This window comes from Gadus morhua, chromosome 18 (assembly GCF_902167405.1).
Source record: "Gadus morhua chromosome 18, gadMor3.0, whole genome shotgun sequence".
Taxonomy (NCBI): Eukaryota; Metazoa; Chordata; class Actinopteri; order Gadiformes; family Gadidae; genus Gadus; species Gadus morhua.
In genome coordinates this window covers 10,394,905-10,412,343 of record NC_044065.1, presented here as the reverse complement: position 1 = coordinate 10,412,343, position 17,439 = coordinate 10,394,905, and the positions used below count along the sequence as shown (strand labels likewise).

General features: G+C 43.5%; 3 protein-coding genes across 3 annotated transcripts; 1 reads left to right on the top strand and 2 right to left on the bottom strand.

Moving 5' to 3' along the window:
- Positions 1–2,768: 2,768 nt before the first annotated feature.
- On the bottom strand, positions 2,769–7,574 carry scd (stearoyl-CoA desaturase (delta-9-desaturase)). Its single transcript, XM_030340340.1, has 6 exons — positions 7,379–7,574; positions 6,908–7,138; positions 6,650–6,780; positions 6,296–6,501; positions 5,740–5,972; positions 2,769–5,424 (listed from the first exon to the last, which is right to left on the bottom strand). Exons 2-6 carry the CDS (start codon positions 7,125–7,127, stop codon positions 5,225–5,227), a joined length of 990 nt encoding a protein of 329 aa, XP_030196200.1. The 5' UTR covers positions 7,128–7,138; positions 7,379–7,574; the 3' UTR covers positions 2,769–5,224.
- An 858-nt stretch (positions 7,575–8,432) lies between these two features.
- On the top strand, positions 8,433–14,806 carry dnajb12b (DnaJ heat shock protein family (Hsp40) member B12b). The gene is made up of 9 exons (XM_030341009.1): positions 8,433–9,288; positions 9,753–9,915; positions 10,905–11,050; positions 11,454–11,627; positions 11,716–11,786; positions 11,992–12,101; positions 12,830–13,002; positions 13,385–13,527; positions 13,876–14,806. Exons 1-8 carry the CDS (start codon positions 9,156–9,158, stop codon positions 13,504–13,506), a joined length of 1,092 nt encoding a protein of 363 aa, XP_030196869.1. The 5' UTR covers positions 8,433–9,155; the 3' UTR covers positions 13,507–13,527; positions 13,876–14,806.
- A 672-nt stretch (positions 14,807–15,478) lies between these two features.
- ddit4 (DNA-damage-inducible transcript 4) lies at positions 15,479–17,406 on the bottom strand. Its single transcript, XM_030339763.1, has 3 exons — positions 17,260–17,406; positions 16,816–17,048; positions 15,479–16,689 (listed from the first exon to the last, which is right to left on the bottom strand). The coding sequence occupies exons 1-3, from the start codon at positions 17,364–17,366 to the stop codon at positions 16,190–16,192; spliced, it is 840 nt and encodes a 279-aa protein (XP_030195623.1). The 5' UTR covers positions 17,367–17,406; the 3' UTR covers positions 15,479–16,189.
- Between the last annotated feature and the right edge of the window lie 33 nt (positions 17,407–17,439).

The window sequence follows — 17,439 nt, the reverse complement described above, 5'->3', positions numbered from 1 at the left end:
ATGGTTACTAGTATTTTAGAGGCGATACGCCAGCTAGCGCATTAATTGAGAACGGTAAACGGACAATTTAACGGAACTACTTGTACAGGTGTCCGTATATCAGGAGTTAATGCACACCCTGCATCCAATCAGAATCGAGTATTCCCGCAGATCGTGGTATAAATATATATATATTGTATATATATTTATATATATATATTTTTTTTGTGCCTCTTCTGACATCACAAGTAGGTGTGACCACCCAGATGTATGACGGATAGAATGAGCAACGTTGGCTACTGTCCACTGGGTAGGCTGGTAGACTGATCCTATCCAGCACACATCTAGTGGACAAGCCCCCTTGTGATGTCAGATGACGCAGATTTTCAAAACGGCTTGTAAGGGCTATTCACACTCACACCTGGTGGCATAATATGTCCCCTTTAACCTGGCAAGCATCATGGTGGGACGTTGTCAACTCCTCCATGGGAGCTGGCCTGGTACCCTCTAGCTTCAAAACTGCCGCGGTATCCCCTATCCTCTTAAAGGCAGGTCGGGACCCTGATGACCTCACAGACGACCGATTGATCTCTTGACTTTCTTTAAGTGAGAGAATCTGGAAAGAGCAGTCGCCCGCCGGCTCAAGGAACATGTGTGCAACACGAGCTCTGTGAAGCCCTTCAGACTGGCTTCAGAGCACAACGCAGTCCCTTGTGAACCGCCTGCGCCAAATACAAATCTGCATGGCATCTAAACCTAGCTAAAGAGCAGCTAAGACACATTGCTTGTGGTTTTAAGGTAGCCAATGGACATTTAAATGGCAATAATAATTCAAGTTTTAACGTGATCCCTAGGGACCTCCAAATAATGTCCAAAAAAGCGATCAGATTTTTTTATTTATCATAATCACTATCTTACTTGTGAGTTATGACCTTTAGTATTACAGACTAATTAGTAAGCACAATTGAACTATGAAGGAACCTCATCACTTGACACTAGGTCTTCTCGACACTGACGTAGACGATTACGTAGGAGGATTCCACAAGTTGCGAGCGCGGGCGAATAGCCGTTTTTGCTGTCAGTCACCTGAGCATAGTGTCACCATTGCAATATATGGTACTTAGTATCATTGCAAACAAACGTAAACACTGATCCATTGCAGTCCCACCTCACAACGCCCGATATTAGTGTGTGACCCACTGCTCAGCATCACTAAAACATGGGGTTAAACCATCCCAGGTACCCCAGGTAGTAGCTTGTGATTATGTGGATACATACTCTCCAATATGAACATGATTTTACCCAGACCGCGCTCACTCTGCTTTTAAGCTTGAAAAAAGTATGTTCCACTAAATCCATGGTGTATATTAAATAAACGATGCAGTAGAGTAGACCAATACAGACAATGAAACTTTACTATTGCAATTACCCTTTTTGAGTTACAATTGACTGGACTGCCCAAAATAGCTTGGTAATTGTGGTTTTTACCTTTTTGTTGTAATCTGAGTGTTTGTTTAGGTCTTTTGTTTTTTCCCCTTTGGCTGTAGTTTGAGTCTTGTCTGTTGTTCCTTCCCCTGGCTGTATTTTGAGCGTCTTGTTTAGGGTCTGTTTGTTTCTGCCACTCGGCTGTATTTTGAGTGTTTTTTCTGGGTATGTTGTTTAAATATTAAGTACTTCGATTTGCCTTAGCTGTTGATGGATTGGCTTCCTGATTACATGGAAGGCATGTTAGCATGCATTGTAATTGTACACTGCCTTCAGTGTGTCCGTTTCGATTCCCCTTTGATGGTCTTCTCCTCAGACACATTCTCTGATTTGAGGTGGAGGATTTCGGCCACATGTGTAATTTTCAAGATATAAAGGATCTTGAGGCCAATGAACTGTGGAAGTTTTCTATGTACAGTGAGGCAGATAGCACATGTGCTGGAAAATAATCATTTTTGATGAGAATTGGTCAGTGGGAGTCTTTTTCGGAAATATTTTTATCAGAATTGCATCAGCCCCAATAATATGATTTAGGCCTTTCGCCTTTGCTGACATTTCATCTTAATATTTAAAACTTATATCACTTCACCAATAAGGGGTTTTAACTTTGAGGCCTTGAGTCCAAACGTCCCTTGTCGGGGCGATGTCGTTATCGACCGGCTTGGATTGCCCACGGCATAGACCAACACCAAATAATAGAGAGAAAAGCTCCTGAGGGCTAGACCAGGCTACCGGCCTACAGGAGGTGGCGCCCTACAGCCGGAAAAGTTGTCAAACCAGTTCCAAAATATTTTGCGTCTAAAATGGTCCACCTCAGTCCGGAACTTGCACCGACTCGTCGTTAAGGCGGCTACCTCATTTTAAGGATTGGTCCAAGTAGAGTCACAAGTCAAAGATCTATTGCTGATTGGCCGAGTTGAATCAGACGCTACGGATCGCGCGCTGTGCATGCGGACGGGAGGCCTGGAGGCTGAACTGCAGTAACCTCGTGTCCGACTGCGGTGACGGGGATATGATGTAACTTTGCAACGTGCATGCCTCATGCCGGTTGCTAGAACAGTTCCACACCGCTGTGCTCTTGAGGTTCACCATCTCAAATCTGCTTACTACATTCAAACTTATGCAATTTGATGTTGCTCCTTTTTCTTTTAAGCGACTGCCCAGACTATAGGGGTCAGTAATATAAATAGAAGGGCGTGTCAACAAGATGTAGACTAACACTTTGCAAGTGTAGGAGATTGTTCAGAAATGCATTGTAGACTTACCGATTGCATTCAGTGTGCACAAAAAAAACAGTTTAATTCGGAAGAGTAATGAAAATACAGTGTATTTTTTTATTTCAGAATATATTTATATTTCACATGTCATTCAGAAGATCCTTGTGCCTCCTCAGCAGTCCATGAATGATGTATCGTGTCAAACAGTTCTGAACAGCAATCGATGTTTGGATGGCTTGTGGCTTGTTAAGTTTTAGTACTTTCTATGATAGTTCCCCGAAAAAATAACACTGCATTTATGCAGCTATACCTGTACTAGAACAAACCGGTCAGGACCACTAAGTTTAATGACTTACAAAACACCAAGGTAAACATTCACTGCTGGTCACCAATCCGTATCTTGTTTAAATTCTGAAATGAACACCAGCTACTAAAAGTGATTTCGTTTTGCCATTACTTAAAACTTCTTACACTTGTATTGAAATGCTTGTGTGGTAGGTAGGAGTTAAGTGAGGTGTTAAGATTGTAAAATCAAACCTTCTGATTTGCTTTATAAAGTTGCACTTTTATCATAATTGACAGGATTACAAAACAGATCAGGAATGGATGTAAGTCATAAGGCATTAGGCTTTATCCTGACTTTTTAGGCATCATATCAGGCTCTTATTCAATAGAATTCAATATAGTTAAGGAAAATATTAACATTTCAGAAAGCAGTTTTGTTTCCGCCTTTTTAAATGAATATATTTCTTCCTCATGGACATACAATAACTTAACCAAAACAGGCAACAAAATAAATAAATGAATATGCATTCAAGCCCAGCGTACAACCAGATATTAAGATGAAATATAGAAACGCGTCACAAATTCTTTTCAGGACAATCAACCGAGCAAAAGACACCGAAAGGGGAAACCAGGCATTGGCATACAAAGAAAACCAAAGCAAAACAGTTTCTGATTATCCAAAAGCTATGCTTTTGGTTCTTTAGGGGTTTTTCGCCACTAAAAATCGCTAGGTTAAGGTAAGTGCACCACAACATGTATTCCATGCACAGCACATCATTTTGAGACACCAGAACTGTTACATAACCGTCTGCTACAGGACCCCAAAACACAGGGTCATTCCGCCCCATGCCGTATACTACATAAAGAAATCAATATATATCCATACATTAGATATATAGAATATTTTTTTTCTTAGCCAGGAACGAGACAAGTCTTGAATAAAGCAAAGCAACAAACTACCAAACTTCCAAAAACCCTCCTATAAGATATTATAGCGCAGAAGCGATAGAAAACCCACACTCTGATATAGATGGGCCACATGTGCATGAGATGAAGAAAAAAATAAAAAACACGTCAACAATTGGCACGTTCTGAAGACCATGGCATATTTCGTAGCCTTAGCAGATTGAAGCCCGTCGGAATCTGCCCGTACGAGTAACAAAGCAACCCTTGACGTCAGAGATTGTCAAGGAATGGCAGTTAGAATGTTGGACATTTGTCACATCTTTCCCGTTGTTTTGGAGAAAACTGTCGCAGACTTAGCCTTACACAAAAAAAAAAAGTGTGTAACCGATTGAAAAGATCGTTCTTCCTAGGTAACTGATTTCCGTTTGAAATATATCAGGGGAGTTGTAAAGGAATATATTTGAATGGTTTACTCTACGCTATGACGACAACTTCAGTATACAAGTTACCCAATATACTGAAGGTATTGGAAAAAGTATTCGTTTGCTTACATCACTGTGTATATAGCGTCTCTAAACAGTATAGCCGTATGTTCCCCACTATAATGTCACTGCAAGTTATACAGTATATTTGACACTGAAACACTGTACACACCGATTGTAGTCAATCCCAGGGCTAATGTGTCCAAATTAAGCGCCACACGAGACAAAGGGGAATATTCTCAGTCACATTTTTTGGTTCTCTACTATCTGGCAACTAGTAAACTCATCTGTGGCAACCGATTTAACTGTTGCGAATTGCGTTGTCGCGACAGAATACTACAAAGTGCTAAGGGAGACGTAGCCAAGGGTTGAAACTGAAGCTACTCCCATTACTCTTTTAGAGATTTCATTACGGATTGCCGTTTGCAACGTTATCACCATCCCCGTTTAACCGGGGCTGTGTGTGTGTGTGTGTGTGTGTATGTGTGTATGTGTGTTTGAGCGGTCCATAGCAGCGGTTATTCTGGAATAGAGCTCATGGATTGTCATCCTCCTCTACACTTTCTTTTGTTTTCCGCTTCAACCCAACAAAGTCAGGATGAATAAAAGTGTCACACTTTTAAATGGGGTAAACCTTCTTTTCATATTTTGGATATTCGTAGACACGAGAGTAATGTATGAATATCAACAGAATGCGATGTTATCGTGGCGGTTGGATGTAGCTACACAAAAAGACACACGGCTCCTAAAACAATGATCAAAAAACACACAATCAGGATTTTTGACGTCCTTTTTGATGACGGTTCTGTTGATGCAGGCCGTTTTGTTTCTCCCTCTCTCCCCCTCGCTTTCTACCTCTGGCTGGCCCTCTTAGCCACTTCGAATGCTCGCGTCGCCCGTGCGCTGTACCCGGGCCTGCACTATGTCCCGGGAGGCCCTCTTCCTGTCCGTCGCCAGGCCCAGGAAGCACATGAAGTCGATGAAGCAGGTGGTGAGATTCAGCTTCATGCCGTACTCGCTCGTGGCGTAGTCGTATGGGAACGTGTGGTGGTAGTTGTGGAATCCCTCACCTAAAGAGGCAAAGAAAATGTAGCTTCGGGTAAGTCATTAAAAACCACCAAAAACTAACTAAAAGCGTTGAGGTATGTTGCATCAGCAACCAAATTTCCAAAATGTGTTCCAAATGCAAATCACTATAGGATTAGGGAAATACTTTTTGGTGTTTGGCAGACGGCAAACAATTTTTCAAAGAGAATTATTCAGAAGTAACATCATGTACTGAAAATTCTCCAGATTCTCAGTGAACTAAGACAACATCTGCCCTCAGTGGGAGCCCTGTCCATTATAAAAACATGGGACCGCAGCGGGAGGTTCATTATGCTCACCTATGGCACTGAAGGTCACAAACTTGTTCTCCCTGGGGTTGATGCCGGTGTCGTACGGCCTGTTGCCCCACATGTGGGCGGCGCTGTTGACCAGCCAGGTGGCGTTGAGGACCAGGGTGTACCTCAGCAGGGAAGGCACAAAGTAGGCCACCCAAAGGGACTCTCCCCACATGTACCAGGGCACCACCATGGGCAGCATGAAGCACATGAGCACCACAGACGACTTGTAGTACCTGGTGGGCCGGGGAGTAAGAAGCAAGTGGTAAGAGAGGAGTGACTCATCTGTGGTCATGTTAACTCAATAACAGTGCAGGGGAACCCTGAGTGGCACGCAGTCATTTCTTTAAGTTCCATCAGTGAAACAGACTTATGTTGGTCCGGCAACACATGTTGTTTTTTTCGAGTTACATTATTAGCCTTAAAGTATTTGCCAATAAATCCAACAGGTGGATGAAAAATCCTATCTCCACTGAGAATGCACGAAAAAAGGGTAGCATGCACACAAAAGATCAAGTTCCTCGATTAATACACCAACGTTGCTTTTCACACTACTCACTTCCTTTGAAACATGACAACTTTATCTGCCTTCAGGTCACTGAGCTCCAGCTTGCGTCCTTTTTCTATGACGTCGGGGTGCTTGCGAACCATGAGCCATCCAATGTGGGCAAAGAAGAATCCCCGTACGGCGTTGTGGGGGTCTGCGTCCGTCTCAGAGTACTTATGGTGGACCCGATGGTCTCGTGCCCACTCGAAGATGTCATTCTGTGGATTGCCATAAGGTGTTAAGATTACATGCACTTGCAGCCCAACGCGGTGCTTAAGAGTATTATGAAAACTGTAATTATGACTCACTTGCACGTGTGGGGACCCGTGTGTGTGCGTGTGTTTGTTTGTGGTCAAACGCAGTTACCTGAAAGGCCATGGAGTTAGCCAAGCCAAGAAACACTCGTAGGGGTAGGGAGGCCTTGTAAGTCCGGTGACTCCACAAACGGTGGGCTCCCGCTGTTACCCCTAAAGCACTGATCACAAAGCACACGCCGGCTGTGTGGCGACCAGGGATACGTCAACAGATTAGATCACGGGGGGGGGGGGGGTAAATGCACTCGGTGAGCATGCAAAAGGTGTTACAGCATCAGGTAGATTCAACCCAATGTTACGAAATACTTACACCAAAGCAAGGTCATATAAGATGCTGAGGGGACTTGGAACAATCCGTAGAATGCCCCGGCGTGCAGGAAGGTCATCAATACTACATTTTTCCATACTATTTCCTTGGGAGGTTTGGGGCCTTCCTGTTCTTTGTACGAGTGATCAAATGTGTCAATCGACGCCGGCGGCTCCGGCAGAACATGTCCGTTCCTAGCGTGGAGCTCAGTGTCCGCCGTCATGGTGATGGAGTCTAGAACAGAATTAAAGCTACACGTTAAACATTGTCGAGTCCCCCCGCCCCCCCACAGAGTACATATTTATCGTCTTTGGTAAAAGAAGCAGTGGGCCGACTGGTTTCTCTCTAATGTAACGCTGGGGAGAGATGGTGATGGTGATGGTGGTGGTGACGCTGACTACTGGCTATGTAACAACGTGCAAAACAGCAGCCCTGAACGTGCACAGAAGAGCTAAATATCACAGTCATACTCACGGAAAGAACCGACGAATCCGACACAAAAGTACCCGAGGACGATGTTTAAACCGATGTTGTTGATCGAGTGACTTTTCTAGCTAACTCAACGCATATAAACCCTAATACAGGCGAGCACTGTGCAGTTTAGTACGCATCTGTGAGATGCGGTCGACGAGCTGGTAGCGACGATTGGCCAATGGGGCTTTGGTACCACCTTAGGCGCGGCCTCCTATTGGCTGCTGCTCTATCTGCTGTTCACGTTCACACCTTTATTCATTCCTTGCAGATGTAAATTTAACCCGGGTGATCCATTTTTTTGGTTGAAATACGTATTGTATTGTATTAAACGCGCACCACAAACACATAACCTCAAGTGACACAGACAACGTGTAACCAAAAGCGTATATCAATACAATGTTTAACCGATAAAGACATCCGAGCCCCCCCCCCCCCCCCCCCCCTGTTTGGTAACGTGCAGTGATCAACGCAGGCTTCCTGTTCAGCCTACATCTGTTTGTGATCTGACATACTCGGCCCAACCTATGTGAATTTGGAAATGTTGATCTTAATAAACTACGGTTCAGTTCTTGACCAAATCAGACTATGCTACTTTTATCGAGAACTGGAACGAGGCATCTTATGATACGCGTCAAAATGTAAACTATATAAGTGTGCATTGTAAGTTGTTGTAGACGTGGAGTGTTGCAGACCCATCAGTTATGCAAGTACAATTGTGTCATTGTCTGCTTATTGATCATGTTCTACGAAGAATCTTAGTGTGTAATCATCAAATTCTACACATTGTACAAATGTATGCGTTCAATATTTAACCAACGCACTCACGTTGCTTTGCAAGTGTGCTTGTATAGCCAACACAACTGTTGCAATTTGAATACACGACCATTGAGTCCTTTGAATATTGATCGCGATTCCCATTTATTTCATTTACGCCCTATTTCTCCCTTTCTAAAATGTATCTATAAATGTATGTATAAAATCACCATTATGCACTGGTGGCTAAGGAGATAGTGAAGGAAATTAGTTGTCCTATTTTTATAACAGGCCTACTTTACAATTTACATCCACAACAATTAAATTATGAATAAGGCTATTCAACTAGCAGCATGTCAATAGAACCACAACAAGTGAAGAATTAAACGTTCTCCACATTGTGTGAACTTGCGCTACTTCTGCAATCGAGACAATCGGTGCATCATTCACCGTGAAGAAGCAAACATGAATATGTTTTAAAATAATGTAATTCCACGTTATTTCAAAGCGGATCACCAGACTAGTGCGAGGTGAGAGCTCCCTGCTGCAAACAATCAACCAGCTTGGCGTGTTTGTGTGATTTTAGTCATACGCGTGTACTTTGCAGCTCTGACGTCCTGGCGAGAGAACAGATGGAGCATATTTAAGGTGAACTGATGAAGAAAGAATGAACGGGAAGAGTTCATAAATTGTAAAGTGTTCCCAACTTCATAAGTGTGAGTGTTTTTTATAAGTAGGTTAGGTCTACAGATCCTGGTACTGTGTCGTCACTTTGATTCCTAGATGTAATGGGAGAGGATGTGTCGCCATCTAGTGGAGTCATATTGAAACGCAGTGAGCTCACATTGCTGTTTACTGTGGTGATGCTCTCGCATGACATATCTTCATGAAACAACTATTCTTCAATCAACTGGAAACTGGAACATTGACGTGCAAGATCGACAACATATCAGTTGTGCACTGCATGCACGGCCTGTGACGTCATCACCCGGCGTCTTTATTTACTTCTGGCCCGGTAATCGAGATGGAAGTAAACAGGGATGAAGCAGATCGTTGCATTGAAATCGCAACGGCGGCGTTGTCAAACCATGAAACGGAGAAAGCTCGACGGTTTCTGGAGAAGGCGCAGAGACTCTTCCCGACGAATAAAGGAAAGAGTAAGTCGCGCGAGCCGCGCATGTTAGCTGTGTAGTCATGCAGCATCCTCCGCAGCATCATCTGCATCCCAGGATGAACATGGCTGTGCCTCAAACCGGGGCCTAGTTCCCAGACTAGGTTAACGTCTTGTAGCATGCCTTCGATTTATTATCAAAACGGGTGTTTTATTTGGCAAAAGGAATGTTGCACGAAATTATAATACATATATCTATATTTATATATATATAAATAGAATAGGCTATTATAAACCGCTTGTGGTCCTGTTTAGAAAGTGTCTTTTTTTTAACGTGCGCTATGATATCCAACACTATATGTAAGCACAGGTTGGCTTTGGCATTTGAGCTGGTGTATTATTATGAATGTTATACATTCTATGTCAATGCTCTTTGTTCCCACTATCACATAGTTTCGGTATTTAATTGATGGAATCTGAATGCTAACAGTTTGTTTATGAATACTTTAGTGCTGCTGGACATGATAGCCAAGAATGGATTCACGCCGGGACATACAGGCCACCAAGGGTCCAATGGAGAGGCCAGATACAGGCACCAGGCCTCCGGAGAGGAGAAGAAACAACCTGAAGCAGCCAAACCCTACACTTCGGACCAGTTGGAGGCTGTGAGGAGGTGTGTTCATTCATGATGTGGCTCTGATACTATTCAGGACAGGAAAAACAAAACTGATGGATTTTTTTTGGTCTGAGGGAACAAATCTACATAAGCTACATATACATTCACATTTAGGGCATTTAGCAGATGCTATTATCCAAAGCGACTTATAACTACTATTTTTAAGTGCAAGGACATACAACATACAATAAGTGCATGGAGGGTTAGGGGGGTATGGGGGGACTACTGCTATGTGGTGTTGGGGGGGGGGGGGGGGGGGGGGGGGGGGGGGACTACTACTATGTTATCACTTTATTACATTTTTTAAATATTTGTTGTATATTTGTTCAGGGAATTTATATGATATATTACTAATAATTTCCTTTTTATTCAGCCAGCTAATTACCCAGAATTTGTTGTTAGCAAAAGCCCAGTATACTGTAGCCTGTAGAAATAGCTGATCATGTGTCCTCACGTTATGTTTTCACTACACGGATCAATCCGGACCTCTAGCCACCCATGATGATCTCCAGAGATTGCAACGTAATCTGGGCCATTCAGGGACTGTGTGGAAGTTGATGATGTAAAATACAGACCGCCGCTGGCAAGCAGTCATGGCATCTCGCGAAGCAACGAGCAATAACGTTAGCCTTTTAGTAGAGTGAACAGAGCAATACGTTTAGTGATTGCAGAAATGGAGTCCATAACAACTATTTAACAGGAAGTGCACTACTGTGCACTACTGGACGGTCTCTGAAAACAATCCTTGTTCCTCTGATTGGCTGAAGGAGCTTGTCTACCAAGGCAAGGACTCCCGTCCACTGCAAACGATGTGCGCGGCAAGAGGTCCAGACTGATCCGTGTAGCGAAACATACCGTGAGGTCACATGATCAGGGTGGTCTCCAGGCTGTGCATTTCATAATATAAAAACGTTAGCCTTTGGACAATCAATTCTTCTCACTCCTGACATAATAGATATCATGGCGTGGTTCTTCTCCCTACACAGGATAAAACAGTGCAAAGACTTCTATGAAATACTGGGGGTTCTGAAAGAGGCTCCACAAGATGAACTGAAAAGAGCATATAAGAAACTTGCTTTGAGATTCCACCCGGACAAAAACCACGCTCCAGGTGCAACAGAAGCTTTCAAAGGTAATCCATGGGATGTTATGTATTGAATGTTTTTTTCCATTTCTATTCTATTTTCAATTATACTTTTCGATTTGCAGATACTTTCATCCAAAGCAACTGGAAGTATAACATTTCTAGATATGATATGTCCTAAATGACCGGGGAGGGGTTAACCCCTCTTGCTTGGGAATGCCTCTATGTGCAGACTGTGTGGACAGTGGGGGATCTAACCCCCCCCCCCCTCCACTTACGTCAATATGACGTCCTTATTCACCTAGCTGCCATTTTTGGTTCAAATCACAAGCCGGGTGCGGCAACTGAATTGGAAATTCCGCTTTTGCCCCCACCCAGCTAGTGTCAAGAACCAAAATGCAACCAAGATGGCCGCCATGTGAATAAGGCCCATGTTCTTTGTGTTCCACAGCTATAGGGAATGCCTACGCGGTTCTGAGCAACGTTGGCAAACGGAGACAATATGATCAGTGTGAGGAGGAGAGGGGGGACCCCACAGACCCCGGGCCAGAAAACGGACCCTTCCAGGCGGACATATCCCCCGAGGACCTCTTCAATATGTTCTTTGGAGGAGTCTACCCATCAAGTATGTGTTTATTTTTAGCTTTTTTGGATAGGGCCCATTTTGTGTGCTTGTACTTTCTGATGTGTGTGACGGCCTGGTTTTCCTCCAGGTAACACGCCAGTGTACACCAATGGGAGGATGCGCAATCAGAGACCCGAGAGAAGGGAACGGCAGCGAGAAGTAATGCCATGCAATTACATATTTCCTTACCATTTCAGGTTCCACTCGATTTTTTAAATGATGTACTTTTTATTTGTAACAACAGGGGGCGACATTGTGTTACATTAACCGGTTTTTCGTAATCAGCAAGGGTACTGTGTGGATTCTTTCAGAGTTCTCCTCGAGTTTAGTGCTGCATTGTGACAGGGAACATGTTGTCTTGCAGGGAGGCCTTGCTCTCTTTGTCCAGGTCATGCCCATCCTTATCCTGGTCATAGTGTCAGCCCTCAGTCAGATGATGGTCACCAACCCCCCCTACAGCCTCAGCTTCAGACCGTGAGTGTGACTGCCATTGTCGACAGACAATGTCAATGTCTTCTTAGACAGCCATTTTATACTTGTCAAAGTTACTCAGGCCTTTCCAAAGGCGTTGAAAAAATAAATAATAAAAGAGAAACTCAATATAATTTCATAGATATGTTATGGAATTAACTTGATCTTTCTTTTAAGATATACGACATATGAAAACGAAAGGTGTATGTATTATGCTCACGTTTTTTCATACCCATTTTCTTGAATAAAACCCATTGTTCCTACGCAGCACTTTCATACCCGATGTGGACCTTGTAGGGAAAGGTCCTCCTTAAATCATTCATAATGTCTTCCTTTTCATCCCCTGGCTCCAACATATCTCATAGACATCTGTATGTTGACAGCTCAGTCTTTTAAACATGACTCCCCCTCAAATGTTTTAAAGAAACACCACTCCCAATTACTGGGCATCCCTTTTTTCTTAGATTTACAGTATCCGGAAATGGGAACATTGCTGTTTTTATCGGTTTCATGTTTTTTGCAGTACGAGCCATTTGTGTCTATGATTTTTTGTCAAGGTATTTGATAGACAATAAAGTGATCTGAAAATTTGAAGCCTGTCAGACACTGCTAATATCCTTCTAATCCTCCTCCTCCTCCTCCTCCTCCTCCTCCTCGTACTCCTCCTCCTCCTCGTCCTCCTCGTCCTCGTCCTCCTCCTCCTCCTCCTCCTCCTCCTCCTCCTCACTTAGCTCCTCGGGCCACACGCACAAGAGACTGACAGAGACCCTGAAGGTGGCGTACTATGTGGGCGACCACTTCACAAGGGACAACAGCTTGGCCAAACTGAAGAGCGTGGAGCGTGCAGTTGAGGAGGACTTTGTCTCCAATCTGCGCAACAACTGCTGGAAGGAGAAGCAGCAGAGTATGTTCTCCGCTCAAATATTTGAAGAGAATCACACTCTCACTCAAACACTGACATTTTGTTTCTTTGTTTCATTCTTTTTTAAGTCAAATTAATTGAGTGAAAGATGGTATATTATCCGTCAAGCCATTCAGATGATTGAGAATACATTTCTTCTTTCTTTATTAACATTTACTGTACATAGCCATTTGTATCCTCCAGAAAGCATTTCAATCTGGCGCTAAGCACTGGCTGATGAACGTGAATAAATGCTAGAATACTGGTCAAGAACCATTAAGTTTTTTTTCACTAACTACACTATTATCCTTTATTCATGTTGGCATTTAATTGAATCCACGCCTTGTTCTCTCGTTAAGCTGTGTTGCCCTGTGTTGTCCCGCAGAAGAGGGCATGCTCTACCGCGCCCGCTACTTCGGAGACAACGATCTGTACCAAAGAGCCCAGAAGGCCCGCACGCCAAGCTGTGCCAAGCTGTCCGAGATCTCACCCGTGATAAACGGCTGAAGCTTTACCTCACACTGCAAGGCGAGCTCCCTTCATATGGTCTTGTGTTGTCCTTTTCTTAGTCATCCGACAAACAGGTGGGATGTTGGTTATGGTTAAAGCCGGATACAAGTTATTTATAAAGTCAACCCTACAGTGATGTCACACAGGAAGCTAGTGGGTGTCCACCAACTTGTAAACTAGTCTTCCTGGCTAACTTCCTGGCTAAAAAGCATAAATCTGTGTGTACTATACCTGTCAAATAAACCAATACATAACAAAATGACCAGTTGGTTCAGTCCACTGGATGGGCTTGTAAGTTGACCTATCATGAGTCCATCTCCAGGTGGCTCTATTAGGAATGTTGACCTTTTCCTCTTCGTTCTCCAGGTTTAGAGAATCATCCCCACACGGCCATCAGGCCGGTTGTACATAGATACCGTGCGACATTCAGGAAAACCCAAGCACCCAACTCCACTCTGCTGCGATACAGAACGGGCATCTCTTTTACTTGAAGAAACACGGGATGCTCAGGAAAATATCAAGTTAGAGCTGTGACTAAAAACCAGGATGTTCACAAACACATACATACATACACACACACACACACAAACACACATACACGTACACAAACACATACACACACGTACACAAACACATACACGTACACAGACACACACACACATAAATGGTCTTCCTGAGTTAGCATGGGTTTTGGATAATCCTACAAAATAACAACACAATTAATGTGCCATAAAGCCAACTTTGTTTTTACCTCGCGGTTTGAACAGAGAATGCCGAATGAGACTTGCATAAATAGTTAGAAGAGTGGTTGCAATTTCTGTAGCAAAGAGAATATATTTCAAGCACCACAGTGAATGCTTCCTATTAGACGATTCTACCCATCAAGGTGTCAGCTTTGAGCTCCATCGTTTCACACATCCACGCTTTACGCAGAAACTATGCAGGAATATGATCTACCTTCTTTGACCACCTTGTCTATTTATTGTCCAGTCAGACAACTGTTTTTATGTTAATTTATTCTGCATGTTAGTCTCATTGACCTGTAGCACACTTACAGTCTGTGTTTTTTAAGTGTGAAAGCCTTTGATAATCGAGCTGTCAAAGTTTGATTAGGACAACCCTCAGCCGTAGCGGTGTGTGTCTTTTATTTTATGAATGTATTTATTTTAAAATCCGGCAAATTAAATTAGAAAAATAAGGGAAGAAAAATAACTACTGAAAGCCATTGCTCACTGTCGCACCTTGTTTTTACTCCCGAATGAATACAAAAGAGAAGAAATAAACTTGGTTGGATGAACACGTTGGATCTGAGTCATCTTTGTGGGTACAGAGGAGGGGTGAAAATCCGGGTAAGCATATTTTGCTTGTCCAACCAACCCCTTCACCAGAATGCTGGGGCTGGGAGACAAGGCTTTGAGCATGACGACACTCCTTTGCTCCAGACCACAGGGGAAAAGGAAAATGCTGCATACCTTCTTAGCTTCCATTGTCCTACAGAAGCCTTACTTTTCTTCTATAGTCTGCTCTCACTGTGTTTGTTCGTTCTGTGAAGCCTCTTGTCTGTAATGTTTAAGTCAAACTATCTTTGGAGGTTGCATGTAGGTCAAGTTGGTGTGAGGATTATGGCGATGGTCACGAAAAAAATAAAAATATAGACCTGGATGTGGGACAACGAGAACGTTGCAATGCCTTTATCTGCATAGAAAAGGTTTTATGGGCCCCGTTAGTGAGATAGTGCCTGTGCATTCAAATACTCATAGCAATCCGCCTTTATTCAAATTATAGTCAAAATCTGTCAAGCCATCCAGCCGTAAACTGACGCATGTTCTCATCTTTGTAGGTTTTTGTATATTTGTGAAAACACATTTCTTTTTGTAATACAAGGTGAGGTATTGCTAGACTACGTAGAAGGGACCTCTTACTATGTTATTACACACATTAAACACCCAGCATGAAAGACAAAGTCCAATTTGTTAGAAAATAATTTATTCTGCAGTCATGAATGTACAAAACAGTGCAATGGTGTGACTATTTGAATGTCAAATAAATACATTGGAATGCAAGACAGGTCCACGTTATAAAAAAAAAGAAAATAAAACAAGTTACATTAGACTTTTGCTGTACGTCCTCTTGCATATAACACAAAATAAGTAGACTACTGCTAGGCCTTTGCGCTTTGAACCAAAGCGGTCGTTCAGGCCCGCACTGGTACTCCCGGTGTACAACAACTTGCAAAACAACAGAGTGACCATAGAGCTAGCTGCCATTATATGGTTTCAATAGAAACTGAGGTACACACACACACACACACACACACACACACACACACACACACACACACACACACACACACACACACACACACACACACACACACACACACACACACACACACACAAACTCGGAAAGATGTCCATTTAAAACGGATAACCGGTATGTTTAAGCGAAGTGAAAGGTGTTGGGCACGTTTCGCTTCTTGTTGTACCGTAACGGAGGCTCCCTTATAGAGGAAACAATATTTAAGCTAAGTTCTAAAGCCACTTTACATTTAGGAAGGAAACATAAACATTTAACACAATAAACAGCTTTTTTCGTAAAAGGACATTGTGAGGGTCATTTTAAAGGTCAAGTTCACTATTCAGGCACAGCCTTTATAACGCCATCCATTGGTTTGTCACTCTCAACACTCCTCGATGAACAACTCTTCGGAACTGTACAGTTTTTTCTTGATCACCCGGAAGCCCGTTCCCAGTCTGATCACCTGCTTGACCACAGGGGCCGAGGGGTGCTTGGTGTTGAACAGTTCTTGGATCTTTGGCCACAGACCGCCGGACTCCAACCGGAGCACGAGCGTCAGCTGGAAGGTGGGCACTAGGTACGGGTCCACGGAGATCTGCTCCACGCTCTCGCAGAGATCCCCGTGCTCCACGCACAGGTCGATGGACGCGCCTCGCAGGCCACACGGCTCGCTGGTCGCCAGCTGGAGCAGCTCGCGTCCGATGTGGTCCAGGAGTTTGTCGGGGATGAGGAGTTTGGCGCACCGCAGGGCGCAGTCAGAGTCTTTGGCTTCCCGCAGGCTGTGAGCGATGAGCAGCACCACCTCCTTGAGTATCGTCTCCTCCATGGGGTCGTAGAACAGGTCGTCGTTGGATGGACACAGCTCGCCGGAAACATCCGACCCTGATGAGGAAAATAAAGAGAGAATATTTTAATATTATGTGGAACTGTACTGGAGCTGGACCTGATGTGTTTGGCACACACACTTGTTTTGAGAACAATGAAGAACATGGAGGACATTGCTGGTACCTGAGTCTGAAAGGTCACTCCTGCTGCCGTTGTTTGAGCTGGACTCCTCGATGCTGCTGTTGTTGACCCCTGCACCAAAATCTGTAAATCTCTGGACCAGTTTGCCCCAGGACATCCTCCTAGGCGACCTGTCCACCGGAGAAGGGGGCAGACTGCTCACGTCACAAGGTGCAGATAGAGTAGGCATAGCGGTCCACTTGGGAAGTGCTGAACTCGCAGTCAACTGCTTTGTTCTGCAAGAAGACAATAAAAATATTATTACACATGATTCTGACCAGACAATTCCACGATAGCGCATAACAAGAGATAAAACTGCCTGCATGTCAGTTTGGTTATTTGAGACGAGACGGATTATTGATAATCTAACCAAAGTTCCCAGCAAGAATGAGCTAAACAAATTATATTTTCATTAAGATAATTAAGCAAGTGCAAATTCATACTTACAGTAAAGTATAAAGCTGCAGAAGCGTCGTTAGGAACCGAAAACTGTAAGAAGTTCCATAAAAACAAGAGCTATCTAGACTGTCTCTGCTAGTACTGATCCGTTTCATCAGCTGCTCAGCTCTGCAGCTTTCTTTCTTCGCAACAATGTATTTATACCGCAGTGGTTAGCACACGCCCATT